This window comes from Microtus ochrogaster, unplaced genomic scaffold (assembly GCF_000317375.1).
Source record: "Microtus ochrogaster isolate Prairie Vole_2 unplaced genomic scaffold, MicOch1.0 UNK64, whole genome shotgun sequence".
Classification (NCBI taxonomy): Eukaryota; Metazoa; Chordata; class Mammalia; order Rodentia; family Cricetidae; genus Microtus; species Microtus ochrogaster.
In genome coordinates, this window is record NW_004949162.1 from 2,041,479 (window position 1) to 2,065,477 (window position 23,999).

The following is a 23,999-nucleotide window of genomic DNA, read 5'->3' on the forward strand; positions in this document are numbered from 1 at the left end:
AGGGGAGTTGACAGGATTAGTCTAACTTCAGTGGAGGCAGAAAAACTGAGTAATGTGATTTCTCATCCTTCCTAAAGGTAAAGGCTACATAATCTGAGACATGTGGGAAATAAATTCCTGATGGCCTGGTGAATCAAAGCCATTAGGAACACTTGGCTATGTGTTACAGATTTAAGAGTAAAGGTTTCCCCAATGGGAAGTGTTACTGCTCTGAGGGGAACAGTTTTTCTGGTGCACATGTTCTGAAGGGAGAGGATTTCTTTATACGAGTGAAAGGAAATAGCTCTGAAAGGAAAAGTATCTTGGCAGTTAGAATCACAGGAATACCACGAAGTCACGTTGCACAACAAATTTCACACAAAAGCAGGAGGGAGCCTTTGTATAGGGTTTGTTGAGGGTGGAGTTTTCCATGATGTAGATTTTCAGGATGGAGATTGGTAAGATTTCAACACAAACCCAGTGATTGGTGGGATTTTTGAGCTCAGGGTTTTTTTTGGGAGAGCTCAGAGATTTGTGGATTTTTGATCTCAGGGACTGGTGAATTTTTAAACATGAAAGTGGACTCATAACTTTTACCCTATCATCTCTGAGATTCCCACAAATATTAGGAGAAGGACCATTAAGGAAGAACAGGTGCTACTGAGGAAATTAGGAATAAAAGAAGATATATTTGAAGTCCAGTTCACTGGGCCAGAACAAACTATGTTCACCAAAGAGTTAAAGAATAGTTTGATCCAGTATGGCCCTTAAGGCTGGTATAGGGCTCTAACAACTTTGTTAAGATCTCTGACATCCTTCAGGTAAAGAGCTATCTAGACGAGATAAGAAGGCACAGCAGAGTCTGTTTGGGTTATTCTAAAATGTGGCAATATTTGGGACAAACTGAAGTTTCTAATGAAACAATAGCCAAATTGTATGCTCAGGACGTTCAAGAAGGCTTTCAAACCTGAGGAATAGTTCCAGGAAAGGCATCCAAGATAGGAAAATACAGATGAAGATAATAAAGTCAGTCCCAGAGATGAGTTGTTATACCCCTAATTTAAGGAGGGTATGGTGGCTTGAGAGAAAATGGCTCACAAAGGGAGTAGCTCCAAGGTATGGAAATGTAATGGCTCAGATTAATCTGATCCGCCTTCAGAGAATGACTGAGGATTATAGAGAGATAATTACGTGAATGCCTCCCATTGATGCTTTTTTAATCCAACCTTGATCTGTGCAGGAAGCAATTGATTTTTCATCATGTGCTTTATCACCACAAAAAAGTTATCAGTACATTTTTTATTTTATTATATGTGAGCTAACAGTTACAAGAATATCTGAGTCTTAGAAGAGACTCTCTCCTTATATTTTTGAGAAAAATTAAAATCATTAAAGACTATAAAGTGTTTTTCAGTTAGACTGAATATATTTTTTTAAGTTTTTATTTATGATTTGTCGCTTTCCTATCATGAATTTTGATCCACTCATCTCTCCATCCTTTTGTATCCACTCTCTGCCCTTGAAGCCCCCTACCCCAATAAAAGAAAATAAAATTTAAGAAAAAAAACAGAGACAAAAAAGAAAAATCCTGTCATGGAAGCTATAGTGTGACAAAGTGAATCACACACTATACCCTTTAGTCCACATATCTTTATTGCAAATGTTCATTGCAAAGAGACATTGGTCATGCTTGAGGCCTCTGGTTTCTGCTATACTATTGAAAACAGGCCTTCACTGGGACTTCTTTTGGATATCCTGTTGTTGCCCTGTGTCATGAGGATACTGAAACTTTGGATCTACAGGACCAGCACTTTCATATGCTCCAGCTTATCATGGATGGGATGGATATTGGGGTGGGCAAAGTACAGCCCTGGTTCTTGGCCTGGGTAGTTGTAGGGTTGGTCAGCCTGCCAGCATTGCCACTGCTAGTTCACCCTATGCAAAAAGGAGCAAGGGATGGGATCTTTTTTCTCAGGTCCTCAAGGCCAGCTTACCCAGACCTATACCATCAGGGCCAGCTCTACTATGTTGAGCAAGGTGCAGGGGTCACTCTCTGGAGTGCTGCAGATAGAGATGGGGAAGGCCAGCTCTCCTGATCTCATGATCTCAGGTTAAGTTTTCCCAACTGCCACAGATGGTGAGAGAGGGGCATATCTCCCCCACCCACATCACCATATGGATGATGGGCAGGTCCAGTTCTTTTTTGCTTATATTCCTGGGGGAAGGAGACCCCATCAACAGGGTAAGCTGTACTGTGCTTTCTAAGCAAGGTTTAGGGCCTTCGGTCCCAAGTGTGGCAGCTGATAAGAGATACTCCAGTCAGCTCCCTTACTTGAAGCAGGAGATGAGGAACAAGAGGCAAGGTGGACATCTTTCCCTTACCCATGTTGCTGCATGACACAGAGAAGAGTAATGGGGTCAGCTCTCCTATGCTCATGCCCTCAAGTCTGACTTATGGTCACCCCCACCAACAAGGTCAGCTCTACTGTGCTCCCCAGGGGAGGTGCAAGGCCTGCTCTCCTGAGTGCTTCAGCTAGTAAGAGCAGGGCCACTTCTCCCTAGTGTTGCAGCCAGTGAGGAACAGGGCCAACTCCGTGCAGCCCTATACTATTGGCCTTTGATGCTATCAGGATCCATGGACATCAACATAGACCAAAGCTACAGGAGGACCACAGACCCAGGCATGGGCCTTGGCAGCAGAGTAGGCCCAGAAATCATCCTGGCTCTTGGCCTTGGGGTGGCAACCAAGTCACCCTCATCAGTAAGTTCCTCACAGTCTTTATCTCTTCAGATCTGAGTTTTGCACAGGACATGAAATAATATCTCTCTCTCTCTCCCTCCCTCGCTCCCTCCCTTTTCCTATTTCCCTCTCCCCTCTCTCCTTCTCTTCCTCTCCTCTCCCTCTCCCCCATTATCACACCATAAATTTGCCTACAAAAATAGTGCCTGACTTCATGGCCCCTGTTTTCTCCTTGGTGTCCAGAGCAGGCTGCCCCGAGGTTCCTTTTTTCTGCTCAGTCGTAATGGGGATGGTCAGGGTCATGTTTTTATTCTCTGTGCCCAGAGAAGGGTGCCCAGGACATGCATTTGGGTTGGACTGCATACATTTTGCAATATGAAGTGGCCATGAGACTTTGGGATGAAATGTAGAAGATTATGACTTAAAAGTTATATGCATGGGTGTTAAGTAGGCAAGGGATCAATTAGTAATAGTTAATACTTAACAGAATCTATACTTAAGAGACAAATTTCTTGACATATTTATGAGGCAGTTTAAAGACTGGAATAATTGAGTTTGAAAGGCAACTTGAATGTGTGTGACACTGTACCATGAGCTGATGTCTTACACTAAATGAAAAGAGAAATTGAGGTAAACATCAGGATGTATCTAGTTGCTTGTAGATTGTGTGTGCAAGGTGACATGCTGCTTTCAATTCCTCCCACCACTGAATAGTCTACTCATATACCTTTCCCATTAGGATGGAATGTATTGCCTCACACTGAAGACAAAATTAAAATTTTCTCTGATGTTTTTGTTAGTTACTTTGTTTCAGCAATCACAAAGAAATAAGTATATACTAGTATGTACCCACTACTCAGGGGAAAAGTACAAAGTTTCATTAATGAATGAAGAAATAACTTTAACAATCTGGATATTTGATGTATCCTGTATTATTCCCCAGAGGACATAGAGAATTCACATTAGGAACAGAATTGTATTGATACTGATACTTGATATTGCTCATCTAAAAAGAAGTAAATTCACAAAAGCTCATTTAGGATCCAGCTTAACATTTTATTCATAAACATATGCACTTAATTATGCAGAATGTTGTTTCTCATAGTATTCATAATGATGAAGTTCTGCTAAATCTTCATAGAAATATTGGGAAGTCTCACTTTACTTTTACTTTAATATTGACTTTTTCTTCCATACATAAAAAGATCTCTTCAAAAAACTTCAATTTATATCCAGAACGCCATTACTAGATCCTTTTAAAAAGTAAGTTTTGTAATAAAACTTTTGAAGTTCTTTGCAATATAAAGACCTGAGTGAAACTTGTATTACTTCATCAAACTGTTTACTCCTCACAAACCATACTGCTAAAATAAGATGTTCTTGATAAGACATTATCACTCAGGGGTTGGTTATTTTATATTATGCATCTATAGTATGGAAGATTTTCTTTATATAAAATCGAGGCCTTTTATTCAACCTATTTACTATTCTTTATACCATATCTAAAAGTCCATAAGAGAAAGATTTTTTTTAAATTAGAATGTTCAGTTTGTGATATTTATCAAATTTTAATTTAATCAAAATTTGAGGGCCTCATCTTATTTTATGAACCAAGATTAGGTCTTTTGGGGGGAGGTTCTTCTTCCTCTTTATCATCCTGATTATTATCACTGTCATCGTTATCTTCATTATCTGAGTAGTCCACTAATGGAATCCTCATGCTATCGTGTGATGGACTACTCATTTCTCTATCAGAAGCCTCAGACTGAGATGAACAGTCAAATTCAAACGACTTTTCTTCTGACTGTGCTACTTCATCTTCACTTGTCTCTTTTATTTGCATAAACGTGTCATAAGAACTTAGAAAGTCCACTTCCAATGGCACAACAGCTTCAGGATTTACTCTAGGACACATTTCCTCCTTGACTTTTACCTCCGTAGCTTTCATATGTCTGAAGTATAATTTCTCATATATTATATAATGTAAGTTTTTTCTTACTTGAATTTCTCTTTCCTTCTGTTCTTCAAATTTAATTTTCAAACCTTTAAATGTCTGGACATACTCAACTGAATCAAAAGCCGTAAAAAAATTTTTCACAATGTTTGCAATAAGAGACTTGATGTCTTCTACTCTAATAAATTCAAATAGTTCAATAATAGCTGAGTTTAACATATTGTATCGTTTTCCATTACGAAGAAAAGCATTTATAACAGGTTCAAAAAGATTTTTCCTCACTATGTAAAGATTATAAATTTCATCTTTAAAGTCAATCATCTGTCTCATAAATCTCAGAGCACACAAAACAAGAAAAGTGTGCTTTGAACTCATCAGCACCAAGATTCTGCTGAGCAAGTTGTTGCTCAAAATATAATTTTTTATATAGGTTGTGTGGTTTTGTAAACAAAACCTGAGCAATTCCAAAACTACTCCAAGCAATTGTGGATTTTGGTCATTATCAGAATAGATGTTGATTATATTATTACCACTATCATTTTGTCCTGTGATAGACAAAATTGGTGCTGCCAAGTTATCTATGCAATGCGCATAGAAGTAATTCATAAATTCTCTTCTTTCATATCTATGAGCTGTTACAAACATGTTTTGCGGGTCAAGAAGAGCACGGAGAACTGCTGTCAAACTTAAAACATGGGAAGATTCAGGATCAGGATCACAGATGATTTGTTTGATCATTATATTGAGGAGAAGGTCATCCTCATTTTTACTGTCCTCAGCTTCTTCCACTGCATACACTCGGACTATTCGTGGATTAAATTCTACTAGATAAGTAAATATATCTAGAGCAGCCACTTTTATTTGGTTGTTTTGTATACATACTGAAACTTTCAGAGCACTCATGATTCCTAGCTTTATCACTGTTTTCAGTAACACATCCTTCTTCTGAAAATTTAATATCTTAGCAAATTCAAAGAACTCCTTAAAGAAAAATAACAATTCACTCCGTCTTTCATCACTGACAGTGTTATCTTTTAACTCACTAAAAGCTTCACGCAAAAACATTTCATCTTCATGCAGCATGCTAATTATTTCGATTTTATTGGAAAAAATAAAAGTTCTAAGTTCAGAAAGCCAATTCTCTTGAAATTTGGTTGATATAGGTAATAGAATGTCATGAATATATTGCATTCTGTAAGTCTGGTGTATTTTTTGCTTAAGTTTAGAGTGTGTTATTGGCATAACTTCTTTGAATTTTGCACTTTCGGTCAAGAATTTCCTGTGCTGATATGGCTGTTCCAAACTAGGGTCGTACTCAAGGCACCCTATTACATCCATGACATATTCCTCAGAAAACATAATATTAAATAAACGTGAATTGTTGAGAGATAAGATTCCTTTAATAATGACATGTAAAACCTGTAAACTTTCCATGTTCTGCTGTTCCTCGCAAGTGTGGAACATCTCTAGCAACTTTTTGATGTAATCTTCACTTTCCAAGAGCAGAGCCAGCCGTTCCTTGAGGCAGGGCGATTCTTCTACAATATTAAATAAATCTGCAATGTTGTCAAGTTTACCTACTTCACAATTCGGCATCTGAAACAGATTCTCAATCTGGGACAGTTCTTGAAAACTGTCATTCTCCTCTGTAAACTCTTGAGGGATCGGGTTGCTTGGGTCTTTAGCTAGAGCCTGGCAGATATCATTCCAGATATCTTGACAGCTATCTGGCTCTGAGAAACATAGTGCCATAGTTTTGTTATTAGCGTCAGTCCAAATAATTAAGTTCTTTTGGTATTTCTTATAGGTCACATCAGGATTAATTTTGCTCTCTATTAGCTGAGAGCCATCCAATTCTGAATGAACAAGTAAGCATACACTCTCAAGCCGTCCGATGTATTTGGTTGAAATTTGACCTGAGCATATATGCTCCCATTGCTCATTTTCTTTCATGATATAGACTTTTACATTATGAAATCGGTCATCCATGTTGAATCACAACTCACTAGGCCACACTGTTGCGCAGACTCCAGTTTTGAGTTCTCTCGCCAAGGTTGGCCAGAAACGTCACCGAGGTAGCAATTCTGAAAAATCATAAGAGAGCAGATTAATGGGGATTAAAAGAATGACGGGGGCTAAGAGAGGGTTTATGGTCATTAGAATTACCAGGGAGGAAGGCCCTGATACTTGTCAATTATCAACTATTGAACTAGCCCCGACAAACCTCCCTCCTTTGTGCTTGCGTCTCTGAGCCTGCCTTAGCTCTGTAAAGAATCCTGTGATTCACCCAAGATTCTTCCTAAAAGGAATGTGCTTATGTAACAAATACTGTTAAAGGGACCTGCTTCACCTACCTTAAAAATGGAAGTCTAGAAAATACTCTTTCGAATTTTGTTTCTCAGAAGTATTTTCACTCATCAGAAATTTGGGGCTCAGGCACTGAAGCAAAAGAGAATTAAATTAGCAATGTTTTGACCAAGTCTCCACTTCATACTACATATAAATGCAAGGCTGGAGCTAATAAGAACCAAGAATACATTATCTACAGACAAAATGTCTTCCCCAGAATCATAAATATATGATTGAGTTTCTCCACGAGTTATGCTCTGAATCTACCACATTGCTACATATTAAGGAACGATCTTATTCTGAAAAGGAATATATCAGCCCTATAGCTGAATCATGTTCAGTCTAAAGTTTTACCTTTCAGTACAGTGGATGAAAGATGTGCTCAAATGCTTTCCTTTGTCTTATGATGCATATTGTTATCGAGAAAAATTGGGTCAAAGGTGAAGTGATTAAAAATTTGCCAAAATTGAAAATTGACGCTTATAAATTATTTCATTATCTTTTCTTTTTTAAATTTTGTATATCTACTGGGCATTAAACATGCTATGACGATTTCTGAATGTGGGCATACTAGGGATTGACTATAAAACTAAACTATTTATCTAGCCCATATACAGTCATGATGATGAAGACAGGAATAATCTCACAGCTGTTAGCATTTCAGTGAGTATTTGTTATGAAAAAAGTATTAACAAAATAGATCGAGTATTATGATAGAATGTTTACTACATTTAAAACATGACAAAGACTTTACGTTTTTGCCTAATTTTCATAATAATTTAGTGATATAAATATATTGATATAAGAATCCCTTTAGGGTCAGGAAACAGACAAAAATTCAAATGAATTGTCAGAGTTCACATATTTAATAAATAGAAGAGTTCTAATTTGTACATGCCTTTCTAACTCCACAATTGGTTAACTGTGGAATAGAACTGCTGTTGCCTTCTTTTCTTGGCTTTCATTACACTCTACTTCACATTCTTCCCATCTATATAATTTGTAATCAACATAAAATAATCAAGACAAGATGAAAGTCACACATTTCCTACTTTAGATCCACATCTGTGTATAGACAACCAAAAAACAGAAGCTTGGATATAGCAACTCTGTTAAATATAATTTTAATAGTGTCTAAGTTGATTTTTGATGTGACAGCAACTTCTGCAATTTTCTTTTTCAAGAAATATTTCTCCCAAATATTAACCCTCTTATTTCAAGAGAAGAACTGCCAATTGACTACATTAAGCCTATTTGAACTTGAAAGGTCTTATTTGTAGTAATCACTTCCTTTTCCATGGCACTGGCGACAATTAAGTAGGGCACTGATACATTTCAATATGCTTCTCTTGAAACACAACATTCAACAGACTATGCTCTAGAATACTCATCAGGAAAGTACAGCTTCAGTACAAAAGATGTTGAGTGTAAGTGATAATCATTTATGACAAAAATTCAAATGGTTGTAGAAAAATAAATATTTAGAAACAAAAATTATGAATTATGGAAATGTAACAAGAAATGACTATTATAAGAAATGCTACATGTATAGTTAAAATACTTCATTTTAATAAGAAATAATTAGGAATATGAAAATAACACTTATGTTATTTGTTAAATTTTTGTTTCTGCTGTGTTTATTAAGTCTCCTTCATGATAATTATAATACCATGAATTCTCTGAATATGTCTTCAGGCACCATACTATGTAAAGTATCCAGTATAAACTCATGTATTCTCACAGTTTTATCTTTGGGAATTTCTTTTAGGCCAATAGAGGTCCCTTAATTTTTGATAGGTTAACAAGTGTTGCTTTACAATTACAAGAGCCTCTAGAACTCAGTTGTTATTGCTATTGCTACAACACTTTCCTTTAGTTTCCTTCTTCTTTAAGGAAATAATATGTCTCTCTGCTTTATTAATTATACCTACCCAAAACTATTATTTTGCTGTTTTGGTCCATGTTGTTTTTCAGAGAATAAAGAGTATGTCAGCAACCACGATGCTCTAGGCAATCTAGTAGATTTATAATTCTTCTTATTTTTTAAAAAATTAATCATCATACAGTCATGGCCTAAAGAGGATACTACTGCTAAAGTAGAGGGGAAAAAATCTTCTAAATTCAAAAGCTCATCAAGCATTCGGTGCAAATTCGTACAAAAAAAAAATAATGGTATCAAGATTTGTAGATGCCAAGCCTTTTATACTTTCAATTTTTCTCTTTTGTCTTCCCAATATGAAATGCTACTTTGTAGACAAAATTAATGTTTTTAGAGATTACTAATAGTAAAAACCATAGCTCTAATTAGAGTCTTTACAGCCCAGTCATTTCTTTTCCCCCTTAATTGATTTAAATTCTTTAACTAATAGTGTCTCTCTCATTTATCCTGTTGCAGTCAAAGGAGCTTCTAGCTGTGCCTAAAATACATCAGATATACTTGCATCTCAGGACCTTTGTACCTCTTTGTACACCTGTTGTTCCTTTGTACCCATTTGAACCAGTAATTTACTGTTTCTAAATAAGGACTTATCTCAAACACTCATTTTCTTCACAAATTTATTCAGTTTCACCTTTTGTTTTCAGAAGCTTACTCTATCCATTTCTTTGAAAATATAAGGACTACCCATGTTTTCCTTCAATGTGTCTTTTCTTCATAGCACTCAGAATTGTGACCATTCACATTTCACTAATTCTGGTTTTGGAAAACAGACTATCAGTTAATTCATGCCTATCTAAATGCATTACTTCATTTGAAGATCTGGCTCATTACTAATGATGTATATGTGCGTTTGCATGTGTGTGTGTGTGTGTGTGTGTGTGTGTGTGTGTGTGTGTGTGTGTTTAACAATGCTACTGTATCATATTTTTAAAGCAGGATATGACATGACAGTAAAGAATGCATTTAAAAGTTTTAAGTACATTTTTATATTTTTCTCTGTGTGTAGTAAGTGGAAAAAGTACATGTGCCACTGTGTATATATGGAGGTCAGAAGAAAATTTGTGGGGGTTGGTCATTTTCTTCCACCATGTGGATTCCAGGAATGGAACTCAAGTCATCTAGTTTGGCAGCAAGTGCTTCAACCAGCTCAGTCATGGCACCAGTCCAGAAATTTAATTTTTATTTCTACAACAAAAATAATTCAGAAAAATATCCCACCTTTCTTTACACCATTACCTCCAAATATCTAAAATCCAATTAAGACATTTACCAATGCCAATTAGACTATTGTGTTAAAGAAAGATAAAACACCTTATCACTTCTTAATTGTAATGACTGTTTAGTTTATATATACTTTAGACACCTCATAGATGTTATATTGAGAGATCCTATAAAGTAAATTTTAACAAATATAATTCTTTTTTAAAAAAATAATTTTACTTGTAATTATGAATTTTTTTCTTTTAAATTTTATTTTACATTCCAACCAACATTCTAGCTTGGTCTATCTGAGGAGCCCATGGCAGTGGGACCAGGATCTATCTCTGGTGCATGAGCTAGCCTTTTGGAGCACATTCCCTATGGTGGGATGCCATGCTCAGCCTTGAGGCAGCGGGGAAGGGCTTGGTCCTGCTTCAAATTAATGTGCTAGTCTTTGTTGACTCCCCACGGGAGACCTTACTCTTTGGGAGGAGTGGATGAGGGGGACAGGTGGAGGAAAGAGAGTAGGAGTAAGAGATGTGGTTGGAATAAATATCATTCTTGTAAAACACATGTAAGCACAAGCTTTGCTTGATGGATCAGTTGGTTGGATTATTACCAAGCACACTGAAATACAGTAGATATATAATACTTTCTAAATAACTACTAAAGCCACATTCCCTTGTTGTAAAAACCAATGCTGTCAAATATCCCCAAGTATGGTTGGCAAAGCTGCCTCAGGTTGAGAAATACTAATGGCAATCCATAAGAATTAAAAATCAAGACAAATTCTATGTTTCTCTTTTCATACCTAATACCATAAATGAAAATATTTGAAATTCTGTCACCCCAAATTTCATTTATCAAGAATTACTACAATTCATTGTAAAACAGCAAGTGGCATTCATTATTAGGCCTTTTTCCTGGAAAATAGTTAAGAAAGTTTGCTACTTTAGCTACCTCATTTTTGTTCTCCTAGAGTGCATTAATTGCAGCACCCAGAATGGTCTATAATACCTTACTCATTTCTATATTTCCAGGTTTCACCTCTTTATTTGCATCTTCAACTATCCACTGTTCATGTTGCATCAGATTACTGACCTTGTTGCAAAACACTGGTCCATCCAACCTTCTGTTCTGCTGCTCACCTTTACCAGAACTCCTGACATTATATATTTCAAATAATATAGTATTTCACACACACACACACACACACACACACACACACACACACAATTGTTTGTATGGATATATTATATATTTATAGAACATATTGAAATATATATATAACTATAAATAATGTATACACATATACTATATATATATTATTTGTGTATATACAAATATAGCCTTTTGAGTACATATAGTGTTTCTTGCATGTATATATGATGGAGGAAGGTTATTGTTTAATTAATAAAGAAACTGCTTGGCCCTGATAGGTTAGAAAATAGGTTGGTGGAGTAAACAGAACAGAATGCTGGGAGGAAGAGGAAGTGAGGCAGACGCACACTCCTCTACAGGGCAGACACGATGCAGCCAGCCACAAGGTCAGACATGCTGAATCTTTCCCGGTAAGACTGGTGTTACACAGATTACTAAATATAGGTTAGGCAATATTGTGAGAATTAGCCATTAAGAGGCTAGAACTAATGGGCCAAGCAGTGTTTAAACGAATACAATTTGGGTTCAGAGGGGGAGGGAAATGGGAGGCGGTGGTGGGGAAGAGACAGAAATCTTAAATAAATAAATAGAAAAAAAAAGACAAAGAAAAAAATACAATTTGTGTGTTGTTATTTTGGGGCATAAGCTAGCCCGGAGCCGGGCTGTGGGAAGAGGCCTGCAGCTCCTACTACATATATAGGTTTAGGGAAATGGAAAATGGGCTTTCCTAGAAGACTGATTATTCCTCTTTCAGCAATCATTACTATAGCTCTTCATCTAGGAGTAGAGCTTTATGGGATTTCCCCTGTCTACATTGACATGTCAGTTGATGATCTCATTGTTTAGGTCTTGTTTAGGGAAACATATTTTATATTTCATGGATATAATTTTTATAAACAGAAAATACTATCTCACAGCATATATCCTGGTCCTATGGATTATACAGTTCTGTCTGCTTTTCTGAAATATTCTCTGGACTTTAGGTATAGGGGTTGTGTTGCAGATGTATCAGTTGGGGCTGGGCATTCCATAGTCAATTGTTCTCTATATTTTGACCAGTTCTCTGTATGGTCCCATGGCCTCACCAGCTATGGGTGCATCACTAGGCATGAATTCTCTCCTATTAAGTGGACTTTAAATTCATTTGGACTGCTGAAGTTTATCCCTAATCTATAAGTGCTACTATTGCACAGTTGAATATAGCTTGCATGATAGTCTCTGTTATTATTCATAGGATTTAAAATGAAATAGGACTATGAATTGCTTGTGTCCCTTTTGTTCTGCAATTCTTCTACTGCTGGCCCCTCAACTGCATTAAAGGTAAAGATGGATCTTGCCTAGCATTATCCTCCTCTATATGGATTTACTCAAAGACAATAGACATTTAGAATATGGTATAGATATGAATGAATTATTCTGCAAAGTCACTATTATTTTGGAATTGTTACATTATAAAAAGAATTAAAATTTCCTTTATTTTATGAAAATACTTTTTTAGTATCTTGTTTTACTAACCTGTCCTGTTTTCCCAAGTTCTTCCCAAAACTTTTTCAGGTTTATTATATGAGGATAATGAGGTTAGAAAAACCTGTGCCAATTTATATTGTAAGTAAATATTCTGACGCTAGATTTCAAACTTGTTAGTTCAATGATTTTTTTTAACATGGTACTGTTTTCTTTATTTTCACTTTACATAGGTCCTAAAGCCAGCTTAGATATGTATATTATATGTCTCCATATACCTTTTTGTATTTCTCACCCATCTCTTTCTTCCTAATGAAAAATAGAGGACAATTAGATATTAAGTGAATCTAGTTTGTTCATCTCTCTGGTAAAGAATTTATCCTCCAAATAGAAACAGAATTAGAAATGTTATTATTTTTCTCCAAATACAAGGAAACTAATTTGTAACTTACTTCTTTTTTGTTCATGATACTAAAGTTCAGTAGAAACACTTGTTTTACAGGTATACAATCAATTAACTTATAATCAGCAATATCTTGCTCCTTTTAATGTTATGGTATTTTCTTTCTACATGTGTTTTTTTTCTTTTTCAATTCTCCACTTTGACTCAGAGATTGCTTTTGTAGACAAGGTTAATGCATCTATTTCACTCATTTGTCAAGTAAGGTCATTCTCTGAAATACCATATATGAACTTGGCATTCATTCATATCTCCTAAGCTAATGTAAAGGAAAAACTCCTTTAAATGTTTATTCACATGAGTTCAACAAAACTATTTATCTGTAGCTAGAACTGAATTTTATGAGTATTACTATTCTCATTGGGTATTATTTTTTTAGGTATTATTTTTTATTTAATTTTAAAGACTACCAGGTAGGGAAATATTGCACTGTCCATGGAGAATATTTTCTAATATCATTTAACCAATGGGACCTTCTAGTGCCTTTTCTTTTGAGTAAAGCTCCCTGTTTAATCTTTTTCTATTTTCTTTCTAATGACCAAGACAGATGAGATCTCACATAGACTGAGTTGCTTCTTACAAACAATGGTAAGAGTTAATTTTCTCATGCCAAACACCTCTGACCTAACTGTTTCACTTATTATTTCTCCTGTAACTGATGATTAGTGGCACCATTTGTTGAAAATGCTTTCTTTTTTCCATTCATCAAGGAAGACCCCCTGAAAGGTCTGCAATAGCAATGGATGGTCCAGATGATCCAAGATTTTAGAGCACCTCTGTTGCAGTTTCCTCTGAGTTCTACATCTAGAACAGCCTCAAGACTGCCTGCTGAGATGATCCAGCCTCACAGAATGCTCCAGTCAGGATTTGCATAATCCTGATCTGGAGTGGAGTTACGAAAAATGTGGACTATAAGTTTGGAGGTAGAATGATAGTTCCGGGAGGACTTACAAATGGACTAGGATATAGATATAATGAAAAAGCATTGTATGAATGTATGAAAATCTCAAAGAATTAAAAAATACTATATTAAAAATTAAATAACAAAAGGCAAAAGTGGTACAATTTCAGCCTATAGAAATTTATTATTTAATATGTATACATTTTGTATAAAATTAATGTTTATTTATAAACATCTGGATCTAGCAGAATATAAACTTCTCTATTGAAAGCTACTAGATTTGGAAGCTGAGCATTCATCTTAAACTCAGAGCAATGTGAGCTTTTGATGGAGGAAGGTCATTGGTTAATTAATAAAGAAACTGCTTGGCCTCATAGGCTAAAACATAGGTGGTGGGTGGAGTAAACAGAACAGAATGCTGGGAGGAAGAGGAAGTGAGCTTAGATGCCATGCTCCCCTCTCCTGGGCAGACGCGATGAAGCTCCAACCCAGGATGGACGTAGGCTAGAATCTTCCCGGTAAGCACACCTTGGGGTGCTACACACATTATTAGAAATGGGCTAGTCCAGGTGCAAGAGTTAGCCGAGAAGAGGCTAGATATAATGGGCCAAGCAGTGTGTAAAAGAATACAGTTTCCGTGTAATTATTTCAGATAAAGCTAGCCATGAGGGAGCCAGGGCGGCCAGAACACAGCCCTGCTGCTCCTTCAACAAGCTTTTATCTTGGATTTTGTATTTTCAGTGTATCTTTTGGAAGACCACCTGAATGGCCTAAATTTTGGTCACCTTATGTTTCAGTTCTAATTGTGATATGATGAAATAATACCTATTGTTTTAGCTAGCAATTAAGCAAATATTAGTTGATGTTCTGCTCTTCTTTTGCTATTTAAACAAAAACAAAAAATAAGCTAAAAATATTCTGCACCTAAAATTTACCATTTAAATTCTGAAAATACTAAAAAATGGATTCTGTACCTATCTAACAACATAAATCATCCTTAAAATCCAAATAAATATCACTATATTGCTAAAAATTTAATATTTAATGCTGGAATTGATATTTATGAAAGTTAAGATTATTTCAAGTATCAGGGGATCCTTTTCAAAGGGCCTACTGTGAATTTGTTAGTGACATAGAGGCGAATACTAAAATAAATGTTCCCTTTAGTCCCTCTTGAAAATTCAGTTTTGAAATAGAAAGAATTGAAGACCTATAATGTAAGCACCTCATAAAGCAACCTAAGTATATTAAAGAATTTTTCTCAGTGATAATATGCTTATGCAGTATACTGAAATATAGTTAGAATTACAGATATGTATGGAAGAGAGGGTTGCAGGGGACAAGAGGAGAAAAAAATATAGTTAGACAAAAAAGTGAGGAAAGTACTAGATTATGAAATTTATTTAACTAAGTAAACTTCAAGGAATGAGTGTTTCAGCTTCCTTCTTGTTTCAGAATTGTATAGAGAATGGAAACAAGCCTGGGCTTTTAATAAAGGATTCTGCAAATAACTTAGTAAGGCCTGGTTGTGATCTGAACTACAAGGTAAACAGTGAGGATAAAAAGATAAATTCAAGAGATATCTAAAGATTTTAATTAACAAAACTTCCTGATTGATTAGAATAATGGTGAACTGAACAAGTAGAGAGACAATAAAAATAATTACCAACTTGGAAGATGCTGATGGGGGAAAAGATTTAGTTTAGACAAATTGAGGTTGTGGCACATATAAGGCAGTTATAAAGTCATAACAACATGGCTATGGCATAATACAATGACTATTTAATCTTTGAAGTCTCTTTATGTGAGTGTAACACAATGCTCTTCAGAAAGCAGGAATGAGCTTTAGCAATGATGAAACTGAATGTTTCCATGTCATAGTGCTGTTCCTGCAGAAAAGTTCAAGGTGACTCTCAATGCTGAAGAGAAATCTCAGTGCATAGTAGTAAAGAAGCCCAACTAAAATGCTGAGGCTAATTCTACCATTTGTAACAATCTAGTCTTATTGGAGTATTGTTTTCCATTTTGTTCATGTTTGTCTTTATGTAATTACTGACAAGCCATGAGCATATAAGCTAATAAAATTGTTTTATAAACTGATTGACAAATTTGCCCTGCCATTTTTCTATTACCCACAGAGTTATTGCTGATGACAAGCTGGAGATATATGAAATTTGTGTTCTTTCTTTGTCATTTAAAAGTTAAATTCCTGTCAATAATAGTAACCAAAAGACAGGTAGCAAAGATTAGAGATAATTGTAATTTCAATTCTATCTGTCCATTCTCCATCCATCCTTCCATCCATCCATCCATCCATTCTTCATTTTATCCATCTATATCTACCTACATACCTATCTATCTCTCTATCTTTATCTATCTATGAATCTATCTACCTACAGATCTATTTGTCTGTCTATCTATCTATCTATCTATCTATCGAATTACCTAGATATCTAGATATTGAGATAGATATATATCTAGCTATCTTCCTTTTATGTAAAATGATTTTAATCACCTGTAGACTATAGTAAGGCTTATCTCATGATGTATGACATGGTGAACTAAAAGATCTCCTTCTGAACACTCAGGCACCAAGAGTTATGAAATTAACTTCTGTAATTATGCCAGACTGCAAGGAAGGGTTAATAAAATTATTTATTACCACTAAACTCTAGAACAGAAAAGGCACATTTCATTCGTATTTCAAGGCTTGTTGTCCAAATAAATATGCATAGTTTTACCAAACATAGTGAATGTCAGGGAAACATAATCCTAACAGCTAATCTATGTATCTCTCTCTCTCTCTCTTTCTCTCTCTCTTCATACATTACATTAATGAAATCTGCACTGCCTGTAACACTTCTCAATAGTTAAATTTTTCTTTGATTATAATGACATTTGATTTATATAAAATGTATTTTTCATGTGGATATTAAATAAATGGCCTTTTTCTTTTTTTGAAAGAATAGCTTGAGAATTTGACAAGTACCTGGGCAATAAACTTGGCTTTGGCTATGACTTTAAACCGTTTAGATGGGGATATGTCAGAACATGACTGGCCAGTTCCAGTAGAAGTCTAGATTCAGAGATAGTCATTGCAAGAGAAGGGTGCTTTTGCCTTGGCTTCTAGACTGGAATATCTTTGTGCTACTCCTTATAAACTGGAGTTAATGGAGAAATCAAGCTGAAGCTAAATTTATCAAGAAACTGCCTTTTCTAGCATCTTCTTTCTATCCATCTGGCATGAAATTCCTAGAATATACAATTTAACCCTTGAATATTGAATGCTATTGGGCTCATATGTTTTCACTGTATCTCCTGTCAGCAGTAAACACAGCTCCACACTTTCAACCTAGCAGCCTGAGAAGTTCTCTTAGTCTATGGGGCACTGAAAAGAAGGAAAACAAGGAGTCGGAATGCTGGCAAAGAACTTTAAACCTTTTGAGTTTGATGCAGAGGTGGAGATTTCATTTAAAATAGTTTAGTCTTGGAGCACTGAGACTGAGGGAAAGAAGGGAATAAAGAACAAGATAAGGCATACTGAGATTTGGGGAAGAGCTGCAGAATTTAAGAAATATCCAAGTGTGTATGTATGCTCCTCAAGTCACAGTCAGATCTGATTGCCTTAGCATTAGCTGTATATACAATTTTGACAGTTTTCAAGTTACATTTCAAAATATAAGGGAGGGGTGGGAGAGCTTCCTGAATAGTTATGAGCAGCTGCTGCCCTAGCATAGAACCTGGATTTAGTTCCCAGTACCCACGTCAGGCAGCTCACAATTGTCTGTAACTTTAGTTCCAGGAGAATCTTATGTTCCCTTCTAGCCATCATGAGCATCTGCACCCACATGGTGCATATACAGTCAAGCAGGTATACAAAAAATGCCTACAATACAAATAAATAAATCTTTTGGTCTGGGCAAATGGCTCAGAGGTTAAGATCACTTGCTGCTTTTACAGAAGATTTGGGTTCAGTCTCAGTACCTGTACAGTAGCTCACAATCATCTGTGACCCCAGTTATAAAGTTTCTGACTCCTTCTAATTTCCATGGACACTGCATACATGTGGTACACATACATACATGTAGGCAAAACACATATGCATGAAAAAAAACTAAATCCCAGATATAAACAAAAAATGTTCTAGACATTTTATTTTTTCCTTTCTATACCTTTTGGTAAATTAGATAAGCTGGATTCAGGGATGCCATGGAGAGAAATATATATATATGATGTCATCATAAGCTATTTGTATTGTGCAAAGTGTTTAGTGCATGTTTCTTCCCTGTAAATGACATTTCTGGTGATATTCATAGACCATTTCAAATTTATTCCTAGGAAGGGAGAAAGGTCTTATGCCATTGTTAATTATGTTGTAATTCTTGCTTAGCTATTGGAGAGAGGCTTCAGCCAGATATCTCCTATCTCCTGCCCCTATAATTTCCATGTCTTCTATCCTGGCTCAGTTAAATTATTAAATGTTTTCTATAGAGTATACATATTGAGTCCATGTAGCTGTCTGTGTAGTGTCTTTGCATAACTACAGCTAGTGAAGTTAGTTCTAGGAAAGTGCAGAGAATTATATAATACATAGCTAGTATAAAGTTTCAACAGACATTTTTTTTCCTTCTTAACACAATGTGGATGTTGCTTTGTCACGAGACACAAAAGACTTTAGCTAGACTGGTCCCAATCTTCCCTTGAAGTCTTTATCTTGAAGTTACCTGTTGTAACTTCTGTATTCTACACTTAAACATACTGTGCTAGTTACTTTAGGCTATCAGAAAGTTTAATTGTGGTAACTTCTCAGCATCACTTTGCTTGTAGTTGCTTTCATTTTACTCCTTAACATCTCTCTTCCTGGATACAGGATTAATCAAGTGTAGTACTTAGGTCACTCAGTGTTACCACTTCTTTTCCTAATTACTATTGTACTCATCTGTGAGATACTGGAACTGTCAGTGACACTAACTATACACCTCACCTCTATGCTACTTCCCAGTTGTTTCTGACTTTTTCCTGATGGCTTCTTTTCTACTTCATGCCTCATTTGTTCTGTGTTGAGAAGCATAATATTTTCAAAAATACGTTTTCTATTATCTTTAAACTATTTTTAACAACCATTTGATGAATACCAATTTCATCACTTACAATGCAATTTTGGGGCATTTAAAATGGATTATATGTGGTCCTGTCTAATGCTTCCATTATATCTTTGGAGTTCTAATTCAATAAACCTAAAGCAGCCATGTAACTACTGACAGGCATGAAAATATCCTATAAGGATATTCATGTCTCTTCTTTTGATTACCAGACAACTGAAACAAGACATCCCATTGAATTGGAATTTCTCCCAGGAAACCCATGAAGGCAAGCAAGCATGTTGTCAGTCAGAGGATTGTTTGTCACCTGGAAAGAGATTTCACACAATTCTCACAACTTTTCAAACCACTTTGCAGGAGAGGAGAGCCTAAGCATTGGTTGACTGGACTCCTTCTTGTCTGGAATTGTTAAGTTGTGAATATCTATGGCTCTCTATTTAAACGTAAGCCTCCTATCAGGATCTTGAAAGATGAACCAGAGGATTGAATGTTGGCCACTGTACTTAGCTGTCTTTCTTCCCAATGTAGACAAAATGAATAAATCTGTTTTCTGTTTTATAGCATTACTTATTTCTTTAATTTATTTATTAGGGCTGGGTGGACAAACATGGCTTACTAGCCCATCAGGCACAAGGTTTTTGCCTTATTAAGTCCAGTATTAGCTATGTGAGTATCTTAACTCCTTACTAACTTTAGTTAGTAACTAAAATTTACTAAAACCACAGCTTCTGTTCTCTGAGCTGTTCAATGCTATGAATAACTGTAACATAAAACTAGTTCACCCTTATTATACATTTTTCATTGTGGCAAATATTTAAAATATTTATGTGTAAATTACTTAAGTACTTAATTATATTAAATTGGAAGGCAGCTATAATCACCACACTGTGTCACCAACACTAATTATACTGAGTTAAAAATGCTTGGTTTTTAAGCAAAAGTTTAAAAACTTCAATAAAACATTGAGGTGAAGAGGAAGAGAAGAGTGACTAAGAGATGATGAAGATATAAGATACTAGACAATATTGGTACTATGAGGAACAAAGCAAGGTTATTCATTTTTTCATGACAACAAATAAAAAGCAATCTTCGTGTGTGCACAAGTTGAAATACTGCATTATAAAGTGTTAAGTGCTGTGAAGTATGTCCAATAGAAGAGTATCTCAACATTATGTCTGTGAGTACACAGACATTAGATGACTAGCTTTAACTCAGTATATACATAAGCTTGATTTTATTTATTTATTTATTTTGTGTTTTCAAGACAGGGTTTCTTTGTGTAGTGCTGGCTTTCCTGGAACTCTCTCTGTGGACCTTAAACTCAGAGAACCCCTGTTTCTTGTTGAAATAGGAGCTGTGGGGCTGCGTCCCCAATACCCGGCCGCCTGTATGGCTAGCTTTATACCCGAAATAATTACACGGAAACTGTATTCTTTTAAACACTGTCTGGCCCCAATAGTTTTAGCCTCTTATTGGCTAGCTCTTATATATTGATCTAACCCATTTTTATTATTTTATTTAGTCCACGAGCCGGCTTACCAGGAATGATCTTAACCTGTATCTGTCTGGAGTGCTGGAACCATGGTGACTCACTGACTCAGCTTTTTTTTCCCAGCATTCTGTTTTGTTTTCTCCGTCTACCTAAGGGTTGGCCTATGAAATGGGCCTAGGCAGTTTCTTTATTAATAAAAAATCATTCCCACATCAGTTTCTGCCTCCTGGATGCTGGAATTAAAGGTATATGCCACCATTTCTGGTGATAAACTCAGTTTTAAAGAGTTATTACTTTAATTTTATGTGCACTTTATATTCTTAAGTATATGTATCTATAGCATTTGCATGTGGTTGTGTAAAGAAGTAAGAAAAGAATATCAGATAAGACTGGCCTGTGACCCAGCCCACTATGGATGACACCATTCCCTGGACAGTTTTTTTTTCATTTATTTGCTTGTTTTTTTTAAATTTATTTATTTATTAAAGATTTCTGTCTCTTCCCCGCCACATCCTCCCATTTCCCTCTCCCTCCCCCAATTAAGCCCCCCCCCTCCTCAGCCCGCAAAGCAATCAGGGTTCCCTGTCCTGTGGGACAGTTTGTTTTGTATGCTGTATGACAGCTAGTTAAGCATGAGCCTGCAAGCAAGCCAGAAAGTAGCATTCTTTTATGGCTGCTGCTTCAAGATCATGGTTGAACTCATGACTTCTATGAATGATAGACTGTAATATGAAGCTAAAATAAACACTTTCCTCCCCTAAGGTAATTTTTAGTCAGAATGTTTTATCATGGCATCAGAAATTAAACTTCTCAATCCAGGATTTATTTATGACTGTTACTCATTTTCAATTTTATTTTTTTTCTTGGTTTCAATGTTTCCTACAATACTGAAATATTTAAAGCCTACCCTGTCATGCTCACATGTTGCTTCTGTGGATCAGCTGACACTATATATGTATAAATACTTTGTAAGGTGCAACATTCACTATGAATATAAACTCTTTTAGTTATATTAGTAACATCAAATGGTAAAGCTAATATTTCATTATTGATGAAAAAGTCTATAATAAAGATATGGGGGCCAGTGCTCAAGAACAGTTTTAGGCTCCTACACTAAGGCTACCCACCCAGAGTGGTGAGTGTCTACCTACTGGGCAGGCCTCAAGGTCCCCTGTAAGGGAGCCCGGGCACCTTCAGCTCGTGCTCCAGGGTCTCCTGGATCCCGCCCTGCCTGCCCCGTGCTGTTCTTCCTTTTGTCCCTGGATCATTGGGCTACCAAGCAGCCCTGTTTAGGTGCTGTGGAGTTCCATCTGGACTGGTGAGTGTGTGCTATCCAGGGGTGGATTGTCCCGGAAGAGAGCACAACCCCCCACCCAGCTCCTTCAGCAGGGCTGTCTTTCTTATGCACGACCCACCCCCCAGCACCAACCCCAACCCTGCCCTGCTGTATGCTAGGACCAGTGCTCAAGAACAGTTTTAGGCTCCTACACTAAGGCTACCCATCCAGAGCGGTGAGTGCCTGCCTACGGGGTAGGCCTCAAAGTCCCTGTAAGGGAGCGCGGGCACCTTCATCTCGTGCTCCAGGGTCTCCTGGATCCCGCCCTGCCTGGCCCGTTCTGTTCTTCCTTTTGTCCCCAGATCAGTGGGCTACCAGGCAGCCCTGTTTAGGTGCTGAGGAGTTCAATCTGGACGGGCGTCCATGCTTTGGTGCTAAGGAGTTCCATCTGGATGGGACAGCTCCTGCTTCTACACTGAAGAGATACACCCAGAGAGTCAGTCACAGCAAAGACTGGACCAAGACACCAGGCTCCTCCTGGCTCCATTTGAAGGAAGAGATGGGAAGGTGCCAGTGCAAGAATTCCTCCAACAACCTGAAAGGCAACATGACATCACCAGAATCCAGGGATCCCGAAATAAGAATTGTACACCATACTCCAGAAGAATTAGAAGAAATCGACTCAAAAGTGAATTATATGAAAATAATAGAAGACCTTAAACAGGAGGTGAAAAACTGCCAAAAACAATTAGAGATTACAAACAAAAAGGTAGAGGAAATGAATAAATCGCTCAAAGATACCCAAGAAAACAAAGAGAAACAAGAAAAAGCAATCAAACAGGTTAGAGAAGCAGTTCAAGACTTGAAGAATGAAATGGAAGTAATGAAGAAAACACAAACCGAGGGAAGGATGGAGATGGAAAGTCTGGGTAAATGAACAGGAACTACAGAGACAAGTACTACCAACAGATTACAAGAGATAGAAGAAAGAATGTCAGACACTGAGGATACCATAGAGAAAATAAACACACTGATCAAAGAAAACAGCAAAACCAACAAATTCTCATCACAAAACATTCAGGAAATCTGGGACACAATAAAAAGAACAAACCTAGGAATGATTGGGATAGAAGAAGGAGAAGAAGTATAGCTCAATGGTCCAGAAAATATATGTAATAAAATTATAGAAGAGAATATTCCCAACCTAAAGAAAGATATTCCTTTGAAGGTTCAAGAAGCATACAGAACACCGAATAGACTGGGTCAAAAAAAAAATCTCCTCGCCATATAATAATCAAAACACAAAACATACAGAATAAACAAAGAATATTAAGAGCTGCAAAGGAAAAGGGTCAAGTTACTTATAAAGGTAAACCAATCAGACTTACACCTGACTTTTCTATGGAAACCATGAAAGCCAGAAGGTCCTGGATAGATGTACTGCAGAAAATGAGAGACCACGGATACAAGCCCAGACTACTATGTACCCGTGTGAATAAATGCAGGCAAATATTAAAGAATATATACAATTTTAATGATTAAATAAAACTTACAGAACCAAAGTTCCCGCGCAGCACAGGAGGTAGGAAAGCAAGAGAGCACGCAGCCTCCACGCGCTCCATTTATCCGTAAACAACCGCCCCAGGCAAACCCACCCTAAAGGGGCTGGCTAAACCCTACACTACTATATCCAGCCAAGCTTTCGTTCACTATAAATGGAGAAAACAAAATTTTCCAGGATAAAAGCAAATTTAAACAATATGTAGCCACAAATCCAGCCTTACAGAAATTAATAGAAGGAAAATCACTAACCAAGGAGTCCAACAATGCCCACAATAACTCAAACATCTAGAGACCCTTCACCAGCACAACTCAAAGAAGGGAAACACACAAACTCTACGACTAAAAAAGTGACTAGAGTTAACAACCACTGGTCATTAATATCACTTAATGTCAATGGACTCAACTCACCTATAAAAAGG

At 36.5% G+C, this 23,999-nt stretch overlaps 1 protein-coding gene across 1 annotated transcript; it reads right to left on the bottom strand.

Moving 5' to 3' along the window:
- Window positions 1-4,322: 4,322 nt before the first annotated feature.
- LOC101985970 (protein PPP4R3C-like) lies at window positions 4,323-6,662 on the bottom strand. The gene has a single exon (XM_005369857.2). It carries the CDS (start codon window positions 6,660-6,662, stop codon window positions 4,323-4,325), a length of 2,340 nt encoding a protein of 779 aa, XP_005369914.1.
- Window positions 6,663-23,999: the final 17,337 nt, after the last annotated feature.

What these genes read in the sequence shown, in the direction of transcription:
- LOC101985970 (XM_005369857.2), bottom strand. Translation starts at nt 6,662, where the DNA reads ATGGATGACCGATTTCATAATGTAAAAGTCTATATCATGAAAGAAAAT.